We start from the raw sequence: 21,032 nt of genomic DNA, 5'->3' as shown, positions 1-21,032 counted from the left end.
GTATAAGACCAGCTTATATATTTCACTGCAGTTCCTTATCCTCAGTATGTACTTCAGACATTTGGGAAAATGCCATCTCACACACACACCGCAGTTTTCTTCATCACTGTCGTCATCACAGTCAGCCTGGCCGTCACATCTTCTGGAAGCCAGAACGCACCGCCCCGAGTGGCACTTGAAATGGCTAGGTGAGCATTCTGTTAAAAAAAAGCAATGTTAACGTTCAGTGGAGGGATTTGCAAAAGCTTCAGTTCATTATCTCTCTGCGTGTGGGCTGCGGTCAGTCAGCTGTCGCTAAAGACAAGACGGTCTTCCACCAAGCTGCGGCGCGGTCCTTCTCTCTACATCTTTCTCTTCATTCGTCCTCAGCATCGTCCCTTCGCGGGGACTAGTTCCCATCCTAAAGGGACCACATGACATTATCCAGAGCTTGAAATTCCTGGCAGAATACATGATCCTAACTAACACAGAGCTCACTGTGTTAAACTCACTTCCACATCCCAATCTTTCTACTTGATGGTTTGGTTCCCAATTCAATTTCAGTACCCAACAACCCTACATTGCAAGGCATCCAAGTGTTTAACCCTTGAATGAGCTGAGGATCAATTGCTAGCCTTAATGACAATGGCTAACAGATGTGCACCAGAGTCTTCAAGGTCATCAAGGTGATAGTGTTGACTCACTTATGTAGCCTGAATGGCTGTTAAGTAGGAAACTAAAAACAACCGCCCACAACAGGGGCCACAAGTGGTAGCTGACATGTTTCTCCATGTTAGGTGCCCCACCATAAGAAAATGAAACATTAACCTTCCACGTCTTCACTGGGCATCAGGCAGGTTTGATTGTCGGAATTTTCCTCTGGAAATTGATTGCAATCTGTGTCTTCAGGCCACTGCAGGCCCACAATGCCCAGAACAGACTCACAGCGCTCTTTGGAGTGCTCACACAGGGCTCTGAAAAATAAACAGAGGGCTGGAGGAATGGCTTAGCACTTAAGGCATTTGTCTGCAAAGCCAAAGGACCTCGGTTCAGGTTCAATTCCCCAGGACCCACATAAACCACATGCACAAGGGGGCACATGTATCTGGAGTTTGCAGTGGCTGGGAGCCCTGGCACACCCATTTTCTCCCTCTCTCTCTCTCTTTCCCTCTGTCAAATAAACAAATAAAAATAAGACATTTAAAAAAATATTTAAAAAATAAACAGAAAGGAAAGACCTGCATGGTGGCGCATGCCTTTAATCCCAGCACTTGGGAGGCAGAGGTAAGAGGATTGCTATGAGTTCAAGGCCACCCTGAGACTACATAGTGAATGCCAGGTCAGCCTGGGCTAGAGTGAGACCCTGCCTTTAATAAAACAAAACAAAAAACAAACAAACAGAAAACCCAGCTAAGGAACAAAAAAGAGCAGAAAGATGAAACATTGGAAATAGCTCCACCAGAGATATATATATTAGAAATATACAGGATTTAATTCTGTTTGGGTCTATATTTATAAGGAAGTCTATAGAAGTACATATATATACATACATATATATACATCAACATTGGTATTTAGGAAATTGACCCAAGTTAATAGCTCTACAAAACAGATTCATTTCAATAGCATACATTCAGTCAAAGAGACTTCACCACAGGGAGAAAAAAAAAGAAACATTACTAAGACACAGACACCCTCACTTTGCCTTTTTCCTTCTCTCTTCTATCTTTTTTTTTTAAAAAAAAAATTACTTATTTTCAATCAGGGAGGAAAAGAGAGAATGGGTGCGCCAGTGGTTCCAGCCTCTGCAGCTGAACACCCCACGAAGGCACCACTGTGCATCTGGCTTTACATGGGAACTGGGGAATCGAACCCGGGTCTTTAGGCTTTGCAGGCAAGTACCTTAACTGCTGACTCATCTCTCCAGCCCCTTTCATCTTTTTATTTTTCATATGTTATCTCTTGATTAATTTGAGGGGTGGGGTGTCTGTGTGTGTGAGTGCAGGCACATGCGTGTACTATGGTGCAGTATGTGTCTGGAGGTCAGAGGACAATTTGGGGGGGTCTATCCTTGCCTTCCACCTTGTTTTGAGGTAGGTTGCTATGGCCCCTGACCACTGAAACTGAACTCCAGATGCATGTGCCACACTGGGGAATTGAACCTGGTCATTAGACCTCCTGTAACCTTAGAACTGTAGATGTGCCCGCCAGGCTCATGGAACCCATGCAGGAGACTTCCCCTGGGAGCTCCTCTGATGAGCAGTCAGGGAGCCCCGTCATGCACCACCCTGGCTCACCCAGGCCCTGTCTGTGCCTCACCGGCTCCTGCTTTGACCAGTACTGATACTGCTTTTGTTTTGATAAAGACAAACCTCAGCGCTAGTTTAGGCTTGGAACATGGGCAAAGAGTGTCTAATGTGTAGTTTGCAAAAACGTTATATTCAATCGTCTTTAAGTACTGTCTGTTAGACTAAATAGTTAGTGCAGACTTACAGTGACCATATAAATTCAATTGTATGTGATGTAAAATGAACCACTGATGCCTCATCTACACAGAAGACAGCAGAGCATCTGATCCTACTGCCTCTGATATTTTCCCCCTATAAAATGGAAATACCAATAGGTAGCACCCAGATTTTAGAGGCACTTCTCTTATCCAAATCGGCTAAGGTGCTTGGATGTAGACATCAAACGGTAATTCATATTCTGAATATGAGACTGTGTAATGATTCTCAGGAATTTAGCATGATGGTAGGGCTTGATAATGTTAAGGTTTTTGGGGGGTTTTTTAGGAGTGTAACTTTCAATCTCAATGTTAGATTGAAGTAATGGCTCAGCAGTTAAGGCATTTGCCTGCAAACCCTAACAACCTGGATCTTATTCCCCAGAACCCACATAAAGCCAGATGCACAAAGTGGTACATGCATCTGGTGTTGGTTTGCAGCTGCGAGAGTCCCCAATGTGCCCATTCTCTCTCTCTCTCTCTCTCTCTCTGTCACTCTGTCTCTCTTGGTTTGCAAATAAATAATTCAATGTTAAGATTCATAAACAGGCTTGGCAAAACAAAAATGAATTACTTCATGAACTTGCTAGTATGTTATTTTAGTGTATTATTTTGTGATAAAATAAGTTTTAAACATTTTATTGACAACTTCCAGAAATATAAACAATATAACATGATCATAATCCCCTACCACACCTTCCCTTATTGCTCGTTCCAACCTCTCCACCATTGCATCCTTTCTTCTTTCCAATTAGTCTCTCTTCTAATCTGAGGCTATCATTTTTTCCCTCCCATTATGTGTGTAGGTAGCATCAGCCACTGTGAGGTCAAAAAGATTTATAAATAAATAAGAAAATCTGAAAACTGAGAGATGGAATTAAAGTACTGAGATGTTTGTGAATGGTTGACTGAATAACAGCTCAGAATCAATATGTCACTTTAAGTTACGTAATTTAAAGCCTGAAATTATAAGCTATACGTGGATTTAAATTTACAGAGATATATTTGTACTGCATTAGTGCTGCATTATGGAAATTTTATGTACATATGAAAGTCAAGCATCAGACAATGTGAAGTATTATCAGACATAATTGCTCACAAACACCATCCACCTTCTTTAGCACAAGTAGAATGAGGTTTATAAATAACATTTTAAATATTTTTATTTATTTGCAAGAGAGAGAGAACATGGGCACACCAGGACCTCCTGCCTTTGCAGATGAACTCTGGACACAGGTGCCACTCTGGCTTTACCTGGGCAATGGAAACCCGGACAGCAGACTTTGGTAGCAAGCATCTTTAACCACGGAGCCATCCCCCTAGCCCATATAAATAACTTTTGAACATGAGATCAGTAGGTGCTCTATTAGCAACACTTTTAAGAAAAACAAACAAAATTAACAAAATTTCAGGTTATGTTTGCGTAGACCAACATTATTTTATTCTCTGTGCTTCGCATGTTTGCTCAGTTCCCCTGGGGTCATGTTGAAATTTTATAGTCTCCCACTCTGACTCCATAGACGCCCCACTTTGACACCACTTGACATTCAGTATTTAATTTATTGTTTTCCCATCTGTCCACTGTGTTGATCTTATTTCTTTTTCTTACAGCTCCGAATGACCTTGGATCCCACCATATGGTCTGTATTTCCCAATAATGTGTAGGCAAGCACGTCTGCATAGTCGCCCTTGATGCAAAGCAGTGCTGCAGAGAGGAGCAGCGATGACCTCTGGGAGAGTCACCTCTAGGTGCCAATTCTGATGACAACCTCTCACATGTGGCCCAGAAGGGGGACACAACTGCCATCGAGCCAGTGAGCTCACACACAATCATCATACCTCTATCATCATCAAAGGGCTGGTACTTAATTTCAGGAATTTCACATCTGTTTCATGTGCACTCAGTCCCGGCAATCATTCTCATACTTACTTCACCAGGTGAAGGATGGAGGCCTGAGGGCACTTAGGAATGTGTCTTATGGCCACAGAGCCACTGGAGGAGGCACAGGATTTGAACTCAGACAATGGACTCCAGAGCAGCAGTATTGACTACCTGTCTGTCACTCATGCCCTAAGTTAAAACTGGACCCTTGCAATGCTGTCTTGTATTTCACTCAGACAAGAAAAAAGAAATGCTGGTGCTATCTATAACTGTCCAGTCTGTGGACGGCTGGTGTTCTCTCTCCCATGTAATATCTAACTTTTCAGTGCCATTAGATTGCCATAGCAGGGCTGGAGAGATGGCTTAGTGGTTAATCGCTTGCCTGTGGAGCCTAAGGACCCCAGTTCGAGGCTCGATTCCCCAGGACCCATGTGCGCCAGATGCACAAAGGGGCACATGCATCTGGAGTTCGTTTGCAGTGGCTGGAGGCCTTGACGTGCCCATTCTCTGTCTCTCTCTCTCTCTCTCCCTCTCTACCTCTTTCTCTGTCTGTCAAATAAATAAACATAAAAACAACAACAAAAAGATTGCCATAGCATTGTAAATGTATCAAGGTTGGCTGAAGAGATGGCTCAGCAGTGGAAGGCACTTGCTTGTAAAGCCTAACAGCCTAGGTTCGATTCCCCAGTACCCATGTAAAACCCGATGCACGGAGTGGTGCATGCACCTGGAGTTCATTTGCAGTGGCAAGAGGCCCTGGCATGCCCATTTTCTTTCTCTCATTCTCATTCTCTCTCTTTTTCTGCTTGCAATTTTTTTTTCTAAAAGAAAGAATTTTAAACACATCAAGGTTGCCAGATGAGGAGGCAGATACGTCCCTTCCGCTTTTGCTCACCCTTGGTTGCAGCTTGCATTTGGGTGCAAGTGAGTCCACCAACGACCTCCCACATTCTCAGCCTATGCACGTTCACTGAGCCGTATCCCAGCCCTGACTCACCTCACTTAAAGCAATACCTCCATAGCCACCAAAGTGAAAAGCATATGGTGTCATTTGATTGAAGCCCATGGCCCATCACGCAAGGCAGTTCACACCTTCCACATACCGAGTGATGAATTTTTTACTCAGGTGTTCATTTTCCAACTCCTGCTTCTTTACCTTTTAGATGTGTTAAGTCCAGAGCCCTGAGGAATACTGATTATGTCTACACTTAGTTGGTTCTCCCTGAGATAAAGTGAAGATATTTAGGAGAGACCGCAATGTTACCTGCAAGGGGGGATACGCTGGCCCGTATTCATGTCACACTTCGGAACCAGGACCGTGCAAGCAAAGAACATGAGGTATTTGTAGCAGTTGGTTTGCACAAGAGCAGGGAAAAGGGAAGACTCCCAGCTGACGGATGCCTCCTTCTGGGTCTGGTGGTCAAGGTAATTCGGATAGCTTGTGTGGTTGTAAGGCAGGTTCATGCAAAGTTCCAGGGTAATTGGTTCACACTGACCTGAAAGAAAACACATGCAAATACATATTTGAATGTTTCACATGTAAAATCCACTTATTTTATTTTTATTTCTTTTTAATTTTTTAAAGTTTGATTTTATTTATGAGACCGAGATTGGGCGGGGGCAAACCAGGGCCTCTAGTCTCAAGTAAACAAACTCCAGGTGTTTGTACCACCATGTGCATCTGGCTTATGCAGGTACTGGGGAATTGAACTGGGTTCTTAGGCTTCACAGGCAAATGCTTTAATCACTGAGCCATCTCTCCGGCCCCGAAGCAACTTCTTTTAATGTCTAAATAGCTAGGCTGGAGAGATGGCTTAGCAGTTAAGGCATTTGGCTGCACAGCCAAAGGACCTAGGTTTGATTCCCTCAGGACCCATGTAAGATAGATGCATAAGGGGGCGCATGTGTTTGGAGTTCGTGTGCAGCGACTAGAGGTCCTAGCGGACCATCCGCTCTCTACCTGTCTACTTTTCTCTCTCCCTCTCTCTCAAATAAATAAATAAAAGTAAAATATTTTTAAGAACCTCTAAATACCTAAAGTCGATGTTACCTTATTTAGCGGACAACTTCTTAGCCTGGGTTGAGAACTCATATGAGGTTTATGTAACTGAATGAACATTGACAACAGCAGAAGGTTTATGAATGAGCAACAATGAAAACTTACAATCCAAATGGAACCCATCATGAATACAAGGTGTTTCTGGCCATGCTTGCCTGTGTGGCCTCACGTGACCTCACTGAAGCCTTGTTTTGAACACACCACACATCAGCACGCCACATCACACCTGGAACACCTCGGCTCAGGTTTCCTGTCCCATAGCTTAGGAACGGCAGAGTTGTCACTGAACCTGGGATTCCAGCTCTCGCAGAAACATAGTAACTTAATTATAGGAAGCCAAGCCATTTTCCTCCTGCTGTTCTTGGGCATGAACATATCAAATTAGTGTAGTTTTGGATTGTACTGTTTGATAATGTTTGGTTTTAAGAATTGCTATTTGAGTTACTGACTTGAGTTTTATATTTAAAAAAATGATTAGGTGGATTTTGGCGTTGGACATAAACAGAATTTCCAACAATTTCTGAAGCAGTTACAAAACACATTTCTGCCATTTTGAACTAGTTATGCAGAATAGCATTCTCAGCATGGATGGCTTATAAAATCAAAATGCCCATCAACTCTGAAAACTCATAATGATACTGGGTGCCTTGTGGTAGTCAATGCTTGTTAGTGATGTTTTGTTGTTTGAGACAGGGTCTTGTTCCGTAGCCCAGGCTGCCCTGGACCTCACTGCATAGCACAGGTCGACTCCCCCCCACCCCACAAAGCAAACTATGGTGATCTTCTTGACTTACTAAGTGCTGAGATTATAGGAATGAGCTACCAAGCCCAACCTAGAATCAAATACTTAGCAAAGATTTAATTCTTTATCTAAAATTAAAAACAAGCTCATCTATCCCATTAGAATGCAAGTTTGTTTTTGTCTTTAATAAATGGTAACACACACACACAAAAGAATTGTGTCAGCAGCTGGGCATGGTGGCGCACGCCTTTAATCCCAGCACTTAGGAGGCATAGGTAGGAGGATTGCTGTGAGTTCCAGGCCGTCCTGAGACTCCATAGTGAATTCCAGGTCAGCCTGGGTTAGAGTGAGACCCTACCTCGAAAACCCAAAAAACTAAAAGGATGTTCTACAGCGTGTGTGCCTGTCCCTATGTTAGCAGCTCTATGTACAGGAATGAATCTTTGTTCACCATGGGACTTCATTAATTAGCTTTCTTGTTTTTTTGATATTTACAGACAATGTTACATGTTGTTCTGAGTAAGTGCTTCACTCTGTAGTCTCAGGGTGGCCTTGAACTCACGGTGATCCTACTACCTCTGCCTCCCGAGTGCTGGGATTAAAGGCGTGCACTACCACGCCCAGCTAGAACATCCTTTCTTAACTTGCAAGTTGACTCAATTCTATCTGAAAATGACTTTTGGTTGTGGTTGTTGTTATTTCAAGGTAGGGTTTCACTCTAGCTTGGGTGAACCTGGAATTCACTATGTAGTCTCAGGGTGGCCTCGAACTCACAGTGGTCTTCCTGCCTCTGCCTCCTGAGTGCTGGGATTAAAAGGGTGTGCCACCACACCTGGCAAAAATGACTTTTTAAAAATCAGCCTTTTTGGGCTGGAGAGATGGCTTAGCAGTTAGGCGCTTGCCTGTGAAGCCTAAGGACCCCGGTTCAAGGCTCGGTTCCCCAGGTCCCACGTTAGCCAGATGCACAAGGGGGCGCACGCATCTGGAGTTCATTTGCAGTGGCTGGAGGCCCTGGCGCGCCCAGTCTCTCTTTCTCTCTGCCTCTTTCTCTCTCTGTCGCTCTCAAATAAATAAGAAAGAATAAACAAAAAAAAAAATTGAAAAGAAAAATCAGCCTTTTTTTTTTTATTTAACTTACCTTCTTCTGATTTATTCATTAGTTAATTCTAAACCAGCCATGGCCTGCATTATCTTCACAGCCATTAAAAAGAAAAATCAATGAATTTAATTAAAACAGCAATTAAGCAGCTTCTGGCTGTCCACTTTATTGCTGATCCAAGAATTTGAATCTATCAGGACAAGAGGAGGCTGAGATCTGCCCAGTGCTCTTCGCTAATGAGGATCAAATCCATACACGTTAGCTTGGAATCTAAGACTACTTTGCTGCTCAAGCAAGGCCTGGCTGTCCAGGCTACAACTCCAGTGTCAGAAGGTCTCTGCTCCCATGAATTCTCCTCCCCTACAACACTGGTGCTTGAAGAATTACATGTCTTGGGCTTGGGAGATGGCTCAGTAGTCAAAGGCAGGTGCTTATAAAGCCTGACGGCCCATGACACATCCCCCAGGACCCACATAAAGCCAGATGCAGAATGTGTGATGCATGCATCTGGAGTTTGTTTGCAGCAGCAGGAGGCCCTGGCGCACCCATACATTCCCTCTCTCTCTCTCTATCAAATAAGTAAAAATATTGCTTAACAATCTCAGGCCTTCACGCTCCCTGTATGCTCCTCACTAACGTACTTCATCATCCTTCATCCCTCACCTGTGACCATGCTTCCACGTGTCATGTGCTTCTGGGACCTGCTACCAGCGACTGTCCTTTTCCATCTTCCCCACCAAGCCATCCCCTCCTCAGCCTGGAGGTCTCAACACAAGGATCCTTCCTGGCCAGGGGTTTCCTGCGTTCCTACTCAACAATCCAGCCCTTCCAAATGCCCTGGCATTTTTTTAAAAGATTATTTTATTTTATTTTATTTTTATTGATTGATTTGAGAGAGATATACAGAAATAGGGAGAGAAAGAGAGAGAGAGAGACAGAGAATGGGCACACCAGGGCCTCCAGCCACTGCAAACAAACTCCAGATGCATGTGCCCCCTTGTGCATCTGGCTTACATGGGTCCTGGGGAGTTGAACCTGGGTCCTTTGACTTTGTAGGCAAGCACCTTAACCACTAAGCCATCTCTCCAGCCCTGGCATTTTTTTCTTGGCAGGTGGTTCACAGGCACTCGCTATATTCCACTGTCTTCTCCTGTGATTGACTTGCCTCTCTCACAGAATCCCACAGAATCCTCGACAGACGACCTTTGTCTCCTGTCCTGTCCTTTATCTGCACCTAGCCCATGCAAGTTGGAGGGAGGGAAAAACTGTAAGGAACTGTCCTATGACTGACTGCAAATGCAAAAACAATGAAAAGGTATGATGTCCCTGCCATTTCAGATCTCCCCAGTGTTCACAGCCAAGAGAAAAGCACGCTGCAAGCTGTACAATAACTTATACTGGCTACAACAGAAGTTCTCACGGGGTGAATGCTTCTGCCTCCCTCACCCTCCAATCCACACGCCGCCCCTCTAACGCCCAGCGGGACAGTATTCGGACGTGGGACCTTTGAAAGGCAGTCTTAGAGGAGGTCTAAATGAGATTAGCTAGTACATCATGGAATTAGCAGCCTTATAAAAGAAAAGGGCTCACGGCCCTGCTTTCCCCACCACATAAGAACACAGCAAGAGGAGCGCAATTGTCAAATCAGCCAGTGAGCCTTCCCACAGACCTTCTGCCAGCACCTTCACCTCGCACGTCTGGCCTCCAGCACTGTGAGACACAAATGTTTGCTGTTTAAGCCACACAGTGTACAGAACTTTGTGGGGGCAGCCCGAACTTACTCGGTGGTACTGAGCCAAATGCTGGGAACTAAAAGGGACAACTCAAGAGGGTCAAAAAACAATACAAGAAGCCTTCAGGGCCACGTGGGCTTGGAAGAAAGCAGCAGGGGCTCCTTGTGGTGTTCCCAGGAGATGTGCCATTGTCCTTGTGAGAGAGGAAATCAGACCAGTGTCATGATAAAAAATAACCCAGAGGGGATGAAGATTCCTTGCCTTATTAACAGCAATTACTGAAAGATAAGTAAATTATTTGTCTGAAAGGTGATATGCATGCATATAGATGACCAATGACAAGTGTGGGGAGGGTGACCAGGCATTAATCTAAAGTCTGAGGACTTCCTTGAAAAGATGTACATATATAAAATGCCTGGCACCGGCCAGATTAAAATTGTCACAGACAGGGGCTGGGGAGGTGGCTCACTCAGTAAAGCACTTGCTGGGCAAATGTGAGAGCCCAAGTTCAGATCCCCAGCACCCACACAGAATGCCAGGCTTTGCAACATGAGCCTGTAATCCCAGCGCTGGGGAGAAAGAAAAGAGCTCAAGAGGAAGCTGGGTAGCTAGCCTGGCCGAATTGGTGAGCTCGGAATTCAGGCGCCTAGTGTCGAAATTGAGGTGAAGCATGATTGAGGAGGACATCGGATGTTAACCTCTGGCCTCCATAGGCCCAAGCATGTGTGTCCCCATATATAGACACCAGCCCACACACATATGAACATGAATACACACACACACATGCACACACACATGTCATGGATAGGGGCTGGAGAAGTTTCTTAGTGGTTAAAGCACTTGCCGGCAAAGCCAAAGGACCCAGGTTCTATTCTCCAGATCCCACATAAAGCCAGATGCACACATCTGGAATTTGTTTTCGGGGGCTAAAGGCCCTGGTGTGCCCATTCTCTCTCTCTCTCCCTCTCTCAATAATTTTTTTTTTTTTAATCATGGCCAAAGTGAGGCAGGACTTTGTTTCCTGGGAAAGACAGGACAACAGGAAGTTGATGTCAGCTTCTGCGACAGTGCAGGATGACAGGCGAGGAGGCAGGTGGTACGGGATGGTTCATTTTGCTATCTTCTTTATTGGTAAAAGATGGATATTGTGAACTGAATGACTGTGTCCCCTCAAGGTTTCACTGTTGAGATGAAAGGAAATTCGCTGTTGAAAGTGTGATGCCATCAAGAGGTAGACTTTAAGAGGTGGCTAGGTCACGAGGACAGAGTCTGTGCAATGGGATTAGTGTCCCTATAAATGGGACCCCACAGGAGACACACACACACATTCTCTGTCTTTCTCTTTTCTCCATATGAAACCCAATGGGAAGCTGGCCATCTGCAGCCGAGAAAAGGTCCTCATCTGAACCTGGCCATGCTGGTACCGTGTCATCAGACTTCCAGCCTCCAGGACTATGAGAGATAAATGTCATTCCAAACAAGACAAAGGGACACATTTCAATACTTTGTTTGCAGATTCTGAAACAGCCCATTCCTTTGTGACAATAAAAATACAAAAAAAATATGCATAAACATCTCATCATCTCCCCATTCCTATCTCTCCCACCCACCCTCAAAACATCCACAGGAGCATGCAGATTTCTACTCCTTTCCCTGTTCTGGTCTACGCACATAGGCACTCAAGCACTTGGACATTTGTGCTTGTTTCACCCAAGAAATACCATTGGGAATACTGTTCTAAGAGCTCTTTGATTTGCTCTCGCTGCAAGCCTCATCATTGATCACAACCGAATTAAAATACAATAATAGCTAGCCCTTTGCCTTTTTCTTCTTTAATGTAATCTTACAAAAATAGGACTGTTCGCGCTGATGCAATAAATCCCCTAATTCATCCTTCCTTCTCCACGCCGGGCAGTTTGACTGTGTATCAGGGCAGTTCATTTAGATGATACGTAACATCACACTACCTAGAAGGTCTTTCTATTTTGATATATGGAAATTGAGTCCATTTTGACTTGCCAAAATGTAACTTTTAAATGTTTCAGAGGCAAGGAGGATGAAAATTTTAAGTGAGAACCACATAGTATTCTGAAGGTCTCGGTGTGTGGGAGGGATGAATGGATCTTCTATTTTGCTCATTCATAACGCATTCTTTATAGTCTGCTGAGCAAGTTCGAGTCTTGTGATACCTATCAGGCCCACGATCAGTGATTTATGGTATCAGTAAGTTTTTATATTTTTAGCATGAAAAATCACTCGCATCCAATTTGCAAAGGCCACTAGAGGGCGATGGCGTCATAAGTGGAAGGCGTTAGAGCGGATGTGTGAGGTCCAGTGTGCCCAGGTTGCTGGCATTGCCTCCCAGCGTCCTGAATGTAGATTAGGTTTAATAAATATCCATTATACAAAAGCCTGATGAATTTAAAGTCTGAAACCAGATCCGTTAAGCTCCACCTACAGCGTGGGATTGTGTCACAAAAGATGTTGTTACATCGTTGCCGTATAGTACTCTGGAAATGACCCAATTATTGAATGATGGCTATTCCATTGAAAATATTTTACTTTTAGCATCCAGTGACATATATGATATTCACAGGTTTATTTTTTTGCCTCAAACCCCAAACTTATTTATTTGCAAGGGGAGAGACAGAGCGGGGGAAAGAAGGAGAGCATGTGCGTGTCTGGGAGTGCTAAACTTCTTGCTGCTGCAGATGCGTGCACTACTTTGTACGTGTGGCTTTATGTGGATACTGGGGAAGCAACCCTGGCTGGCAGGCTTTGCAAGCAAGTGCCTTCCACAGCTAAACCACCTCCCCAGCACCCAAGCCCTATTTGTATCATTACTTGTAATAGTTTGTGGATTCTTATGAGGTGAATATCCCCCTGTCCACACCCCCTGGGACAAGGAATTGAAATCCAGCAGCAACCCAGAAGCCTGACTGTTCACTCTAATCGTCGCCAGTCTCCCCAAAGTGACCAGCGAGTTTCACAGACTCTGCCTGACTGTTTTGTCACAGCTTTCCTGTAGGGTTCTAGGTTATGACTGCCTACTTTCCAATGCCTGACGGCCTCGCAGTGTTTTGAAATCTGAAGCCGTCCTCTCTATCCTTTAAGTTTCCTCTGTATTCACTGTTGAATATCTCAGTGTATGCCTTGCGAGTGCATGAGGGTCTGGCTATTTCTGGTCACACCTCTCATGGCATTCAGAAGTTCCCCCAACCTCCACACCTCCCGACCTTTGGCAGGCAAATCCAGGGAGCTGTGTAGGCTTTGAGACTTTGGCCACTCAGCAGCAGCCACATGGGACATTTCTCGTTTGTGACATCAGCAGCTACAGCCCCTCCATGCTTTGACCCATGAAGGTGCTGTGGCCTCTGGTAATAATATTCTAACTCAATCATTTGCTTTCATTAGCTAGGTAGGAATGCTTGTGTAAAGATGCCATTCCTTTCATCTACCGTAGGCTCCCAAAGACTAAAATCCATAAACACACACACACAAAAGCCAGACATGGTGGCACACACCTTTAATCCCAGCACACGGGAGGCAGAGGTAGGAGGATCGCCATGTGTTCAAGGCCACCCCGAGACTACATAGTGAATTCCAGGTCAGCCTGGGCTAGAGTGAGACCCTACCTCGAAAAAAATAAAACAAAATAAAATCCATAACCGCTATGGTGTTTGACTTCTTAACCACACCTCAGTGCCTTTTCTTCATCCCCAGTGGAGCAGACAAAGAGAGGGGGAAATTATAGATAGGTGGGAAGTTATTCAGAAATAACTTGTTCATTTCTTCCTTGGTGTTCAATAAGAGCCTTGGCACATGGAGTTAGAGACTGCAAGAGGAACTACATGGAACTCCAGAGAGAACACTGAAAGCTGGTTACTGCTCTGGGCATGAAAGCCGCACCAGCCTTCACAGGGCCACAGTGAGGTGGGCACAGGAGACAGTGAGACAAGCCCGGGAACTGCTCTTTCCTCCTGGTACCCCAGCTGCCTGGATCACACACTCTGAGGAGGAAGTGATGGGTGAGCTCCTCTGCGCCAGAGTAAGAGAACACAACGTCCCTGCTCCTGCCCTCGGAGGCAAGGATATGCCTGCATCTTGCTCCCGTGGGACACAGGCATCAGCAATGCATGCTGTGATTGGACAGAGTAGCACAGGCGGTGATGTTGTTCCTGGAGGAAACCCTGATGCTTCCAAGACTACAGCATGTTGTCTCACCAGAGGTGTGGACCTTGGGTTCCTATCTTGAGTAGCATACCTTTGAGTAATCTAAAGCAAATGATGGGCCTTCTCCATGGAAAAATGGGCACAGGGACATGAAAACTTTCCTGAAGGGACCAAACAGACACCATGGCAGGCTTCAGTAAGGTATCACACTAACTAGGCCTAAGTTTCAGTTTCCTGGAGAGGCAGGCAACACTTCCGGGGGGAAAACCATGAACAAAGGGCTGTTAATCAACAGTGAGACCCTGACATGTGTCCGGAGAAGATAGCCGCCCAGGGGCTGGGTCAGTTCCTGGAGACATGTCCAAACACGCCCAGACATGTCCCTTTCTCTCCTTTCGCCCCAACCAATCAAAGACATGCAACTGTATCCGCTGCTTGCCTAGCCAATCACGTTAAAAGATGACCTAGCCAGCCTGGAATTCCCCTCGTTGTGCTTAACAGGAGCCTGCGCGCTCCTCTCGGTTGCCATGTTGTATGAATGGTTGACCCCGCATGCTGGCTGATTCCAAAGAATAAACGCTCTTTGTTTTTACATACTATTTGAGTCTGGGGTCTTTCCTCAGCGATTCCTGGACCCTTACATTTCCCACATCCAATTTCAGAGAAGTCCCAAACCCCAGCTGCCTACCCACAAATAGGCTACTATGATCATACATCCCAACTCTGGTCACACACAGGACACACAGGACGCGATGACCAAGCTCAAAGCAGTGAATCTTCAGGGACCACTGGAAAGTTGCATATGGAATGCAAGAGCCAGTGTCTTCAAAGACTCGAATCCACGTAACATCAGTGAAAGGATGGTTCTATCACACAGAATGCCCACTTTCTTCAAACTCTCATTCTCATGGCCATCAAAGTAGAGATAAAGCTGATCACCTGTGCTCAGTAATCAAAGTTTCAATAATGCATTCCATTAATCTATGGATTTAACTCATGCATTTCCCCCTCCAGATTCTCAGGCTCTTATCACTGAAGAAGAGGAAGAGGAAGAAATGAATAGCTTCATTCAGAATTACTTCTGACCCATCTACAAGTGTCTGCCCTTTCTCTGCATGCTCCAATCGGAAGAAATAAGCACCACAGAGGTGTGGTCAAGAAAATAAACATTACAACATCATTATTGAGAATTGTGTGCACTACCAAATAAGTATTTTAAAGTTTTTTTTTTTGAGAGATAGAGAGAAAGAGAGACAGATTGAGAGACTGGGGATGGAGAGATGGCTTAGTGGTTAAGGCACACTTGCCTGTGAAGCCTAAGGACCCATGTTCTACCCTCCAGATCCCACGTAAGCCAGCTGAGCAAAAGGTGAGGCAGGCGCAAGGTCACACATGCCCACTAGGTGGCGCAAGCGTCTGGAGTTCAATTATAGTGACCAAGACCTTGGCACACCAATTCTCTCTCTATCTCTCTCTCTCTCTCTCTCTCTCTCTCTCTCTCTCTCTCTCTCTCTCTTTCTCTCTAAAATAAAAAGTTAAAAAATTTTAAAGAGAGAGAGAATGAACACACCAGGGCATCTCTAGACACATGTGCCACCCTTGGCATCTGGCTTACGTGGGTCCTGGGGACTCGAACCTGGGACTTGGCTTTGCAGGTAAGTGCCTTAATGGCTAAGCTATCTCTCCAGCCCACTACCAAATAATGAATGACGTTTTCTTGTATATGAGGAACTTTTCTAAGAGGAGATGCTACCTGTCCATGTCTATACAGGACCAAGCACACATAACTCATCCTGGGGCTCTTAGAAAGGTAAGAAATAGGGCTGGAGAGATGGCTTAGCGGTTAAGTGCTTGCCTGTGAAGCCTAAGGACCTCAGTTCGAGACTCGATTCCCCAGGACCCATGTAAGCCAGATGCACAAGGTGGCGCATGCACCTGGAGTTCGTTTGCAATGGCTGGAGGCCCTGGTGTGCCCATTCTCTCTCCCTCTCTGTCTCTCTCTCCTCTGCCTGTCTGTTGCTCTCAAATAAATAAATAAAAATAAGCAAAAAAATATTAAAAAAAGAAAGATAAGAAATAATGGATTTCTCAGCTGGCAGTTAGGTTCACGCACTGCTTTCAGCAATAGAAGGACGAGGGATAGTTGTGCTGTGTGCGGAGACAGCCAGACAGTAATGTGCATAGTAAACGGGGAGCTGCTTGGACAGGAACCAGCATACTGGGAGAACAGGAAGAGAACAGTGTCATAAATATGAGTGGACAACGACAGGGTGTCCATCCTACTGAAAGCTACCTCCAGGAAGCTGGGGACATGACTCCTGTGTTCCTTGTCAAAGAAGCCAGGACCCATCCTGGTGCCTGGCACCTTCTGCACGCACGATGAATCCTGCTTCAAGGTGTTGGCTGGAGTTATCTAGCTGCCCTTCCTACAACTTCTGTTTTCAAAAGGTGGAAACGTACTTCTCAATTGCAGATTTTTGAACTATTGCATTTTAGAACATACCCAAGCCCTCCCTCCTCATATTTGACTCAGAATAATGTTTTCCTTTCTACTTCTTGTTGTTGTTTTTTTTTAAGTCTAACAGTAAGTGCTACTCCATGTTAAAAACATATATCCCTGAAACTTTAATAATAAACACGTCTTTTAGACGACTGTCACTTTTCAAAATTATTCTCCCAAATGAACGTGAAGTAAAGACATCATCCTGGAAAAGATCCAGGCGGGACGGTGACAAGCCCAGTGAAGTGATGGGGGCTGGAGAGATGGCTCAGCACTTAAGGTGCTTGCCTGCAAAGCCTAAGGACCAGAGTTTGCTTCCTCAGGACACATATAAAGCCAAATGCACAAGGGGATGAATGCATCTGGAGTTCATTTACAGTAGCTGGAGGCCCTGGTGTGTTCATTCTCTCTCTCTACTAAACAAATAAAATATTATAGAAAAAAGCGAGCTAATAGAAACCACAGACTCAGAACATGGTCACATATATCTACATATACATATGTGCATATGTGTGATTGTATACACATACTATGCATATTTAAATTAGGTTAGAGGAAATAAAATGGCAGCGTGTCTTCTTAATGGCTAGATGCATATCTGCTATTCATTCACAGGGTATTAGGGTTTGTCCCCACTGAAACCCACGTAGGAGTTGAATCCCCAGTGTGAGGTATTAAGTGCTGTGGAGACATTGGTCACCAACGATGCTTAGAAGGGGTGTATGTGGGAGATGATGAGAATTAGGGAAGATCAGCAGGGTTGCACCCCGTGACTACACACTCGTTCGTGTCTTACTAAGAGAAGAAAGAGCTCCCGTCTGTCACCATGTGACACCCTGTGACACTTTGATATGTCGCCAGCAAGGTCATTCCCAGAGGGAGCTCCTCAAACTTGGGATGAGAACCATGAACAACAAGAAATGTCTTTTCTTTATGCATTACCTGGTCTATGGTATTGCAGTTAGCAACAGAAAAATGGACTATACAGGGGATCAATTTCCAAATATGAAGTTCAGAGGGATGGACGTTTTCTTTCAGTCAAATAGTTTGTTAGTGCCTATGTATACTGAAGTCCTGTGGGTCTGGGATTTAATTCACCTCAGATGCCCCAGGGCCACTTAAAAACTGCCGCAACTGAATGGCTCTGAGCCTTCTTGGACTCTTCGTCTCACAGCTTCCACTGGCTCAGACTGAGAAGGTGTGTGTTGAGAAATGCTGCTTACCAACCGAAAATGGACTGACCTGCTTCTAAATTTTTTATCCCAAGCTGAAAATTAACAATTAATTATCACAAGGGAAAGCCCCAAGTATGACAGGATGAGAGAGCCCAGGAGGAAGACATCACTTCTAGAAACTGGCCACTGGAGAATTTTCTGGTTCATTTTAAATTTCCCATGAGAGTAGATTCAGGATCTTTACTTCTGTTCATCCTTACTTCCCTTAAAAATCCCTCCTGAAAATCAGTTTACAGAACGCGACCTGCCTTCACCATTTGGAGCAATTACAAAGCCAATGAAAGAAATTAGCACAATGACTCCAAAGCCATTATCGGTCACCGAATTTCTAGCACAGTGAGAACAAGTTTATTGAATAGAAAATAGACGGCCAAAGTTTTCTGTGGCTATTTCAGTGAATTTCCTACTTGCTTCTTGGATGAAGTTTCTAAGACGGAAGATAGCATCTGCCTGCAGATGGGGCCAAGAAAATAATTTATAGGAGTTGATGTGGAGTTGAAAGCAATGGTAATGATATTAAGCAATGTGGATTGATAGCCCATTCCCAATGACACATTTGTTTCTTATTTAAGTTAATTAAGACCACTTTTGTTTCTTTTCTGCTACCACATGCAACCTTTGGGTGGGGGGGGGTGAGAGAAAGCAAACAGACATGGGTTTCTGGAGGGATTCCAAACGCAAGTATTTCATGTCAATGCAGAAGGAACAGGCTGGGTATCCTGTCACAGCGGCTGCGCGTGTCGGCTGTCTGTGAGCTGCGGGACTTACTGCAGTTGCCTGGGCTGTTGTCTGGGTCGCACGGAGAGCTCCCACCACATGCATCGAGGCAGGAACTGTAGAGGCAGCTCTGATCTCCTTCTTGACATGGAGTCTGACCTGTGGAGGGGAAGGCCCAGTGGCTTTCATCACCTGAGATTCCTGACACCCTAATAAAAGGATCAGAAATGTCTGTGCAAGCTGAGGAATGGCACAACTTTAATTTCCTTCTACTCTCCCTTCCGCTCCCAGAAAAAAAAAAAAAAACATATGTGTGTGTGTGTGTAATCAATCACATGAAGAATAGGTGTGCTCTGGATTCATCCTCCTGGCGGCTATGCCATTCAGTTATTCCAAAAGCATTCTGTAGTGATGAAAAAGTAAGAGAAAAGCTACAGTGAAAAGATAACAGGGGGCTGGGGAAATGGCTTAACAGTTAAGGCATTTGCCTGTGAAGCCTAAGGACCCTGGTTCTATTCCCCAGGACCCACGTAAGCCAGATGCACAAGGGGGTACATCGTCTGGAGTTCGTTTGCAGTGGCTAAAGGCCCTGGCATGCCCATTCCCTCTCTTTCCTCTCTCTCTCTCTCCCTCTCTCTCAAATAAATAAATTAATTAAAGAAAACAGACAGTTGTTGCCTTCAATGGGGGAAGATAGTATGTGGGGTTTTTTCCACCATAGGTGTCTACACATCCTAAAATAAAATTAGTGTGATTTGAAGGCTAGTATCAAAATACTAAGGTTTTGGATATTCAAGGAGATATCTAAAGACTCATTTGCTCCCAACCTCCCCACTAAGAGAAAATGCTTTCCCCGGCACTAAAAGTCGGGGCATCCATACTCATGAAACAAGGGTGCTTTATCATATCAGAGACAAGACTTCTGCAGCTGTTACTTTCAGCGTACCCCTGGACAGTGTCGTCAGCCTGACCATGATGGCCTGAAATTGGGGTCTCTTGTTTCTAAATGATTGACAACAGCAACTTTGGCCTCTGAGCTAATGTCTTTTCCTTCAGGTAGGTAGAGAGGAAACTGCTTTTCCCACTGAGTTCCTGGCCACTGGTAGATTAAGTGGATAATGTAATAAATTACTGCCCATTCTCTTTCCATCTCCCCTCCATTATTATGGTCAATTACTTTCAGACATGTCATCTTGATGCAGAAAATCTTACAAAGCATGCTTCTGTATAAATAGCCCTGGTGCGTCTATATGTGATCATGCTTACCTCTGATTGTAAGGCAACGTTTCTTACGCTGGGATCTTCCACATGAGAGTCACGCGACCATGAAATGTCATATACTAACCACCCAGCAGGAAAGAGATCTTTTGTTATTTAAATACAACAGGGTCAAAACTGTTTGTTTTTTTTTTTCCCTCAAGGCAATCCAAAATAATTTTCCTATGTATAAACCCTTCATGAAATTTTAAGACATCATGCATTCATTACTTCAGCAAATATTACACGCTTGCTCTGTAGCAAGTCAACGTGACAGGTTAGGCGGTAAGCACTGCAAGGCAAACGGGCCTGGTGCCCTCTCTGAAAGGGTTTCAGCTCTAACGCGGACAGTTCCGCACCAGGCGCGGGGAGCATCTCTGCGTGGCATAGGCATGTCTAGAGTGGCTGAAGCCAACTAGGGCAGGAAGGCAAAACTTCGTAAAGTGTAGCGTGCCCACTGGGTGCATCGCGGTGAGAAAAGAAGGCTTTTCCAAGAAGAGGTCAAGCGTGGCAAAACTCGCAGATAAGAGTCACAGCTCGGTAGGCTGAGCATGCATTGCTCTTGCCTGCGGCAAAGCTTATGGCCAAGAGGTGTGGTGGTCCTTCAAGGCCCCCTCTGCTGGGCCGGTTCCACTCATTGCTCTGCATGATGCGCTCCAATAGCTTTTCCTCACGAGCTCTGTGTGAGGCCCTTGGTTGGGAAGGCACAACCCACATAGCATCGTGACCTCCCAGTTCTCTCCTGTAGACTATGTGACTTCATGGCCTCATGGTGATTTGAGGGGTTATCTACAAGTCCATCTTCCCCAGGAGACTGCAAGCTCCATCAGCCATTTTGATCCACTGAACTCCCGTTAAATGAGTGATGCCCCCTACGGGCACCATGATAGACATTTTTTTAAAAAAAGATTTATTTATTTATTTATTTATCTATTTATTTATTTTAGACAGAGTGGGGGAAGAGAGAGTGAGAGTGGGTGTGCCAGGGCCTCCAACCACTGCAAAGGAACTCCAGACACATGCACCACCATGTGCATCTGGCTTATGTGGGACCTAGGGAATCAATCATGGGTCCTTAGGCTTCACAGGCAAGTGCATTAACCACTAAGCCATCTCTCCAGCCCACATGATAGACATTTTTAATGTTGGATTC

The 21,032-nt window shown here is 44.9% G+C and overlaps 1 protein-coding gene across 1 annotated transcript in view; it reads right to left on the bottom strand.

Annotated features, from left to right (window-relative positions):
* Positions 1–21,032, bottom strand: part of LOC101603302 (atrial natriuretic peptide-converting enzyme) — a 115,404-nt gene that overhangs the window by 46,419 nt on the left and 47,953 nt on the right. The window contains exons 9-11 of the mRNA XM_045161242.1: positions 5,629–5,860; positions 808–953; positions 90–197 (exon numbers count right to left, since the gene is read on the bottom strand). Of these exons, the coding sequence (XP_045017177.1) occupies positions 90–197; positions 808–953; positions 5,629–5,860 (486 nt within the window). The remainder of the gene's footprint in view (positions 1–89; positions 198–807; positions 954–5,628; positions 5,861–21,032) is intronic.

This window comes from Jaculus jaculus, chromosome 11 (genome assembly GCF_020740685.1).
Source record: "Jaculus jaculus isolate mJacJac1 chromosome 11, mJacJac1.mat.Y.cur, whole genome shotgun sequence".
NCBI classification, from domain to species: domain Eukaryota; kingdom Metazoa; phylum Chordata; class Mammalia; order Rodentia; family Dipodidae; genus Jaculus; species Jaculus jaculus.
Note: the sequence above shows the minus strand (reverse complement) of the source record. Positions and strands in the feature narration are given on the sequence as shown.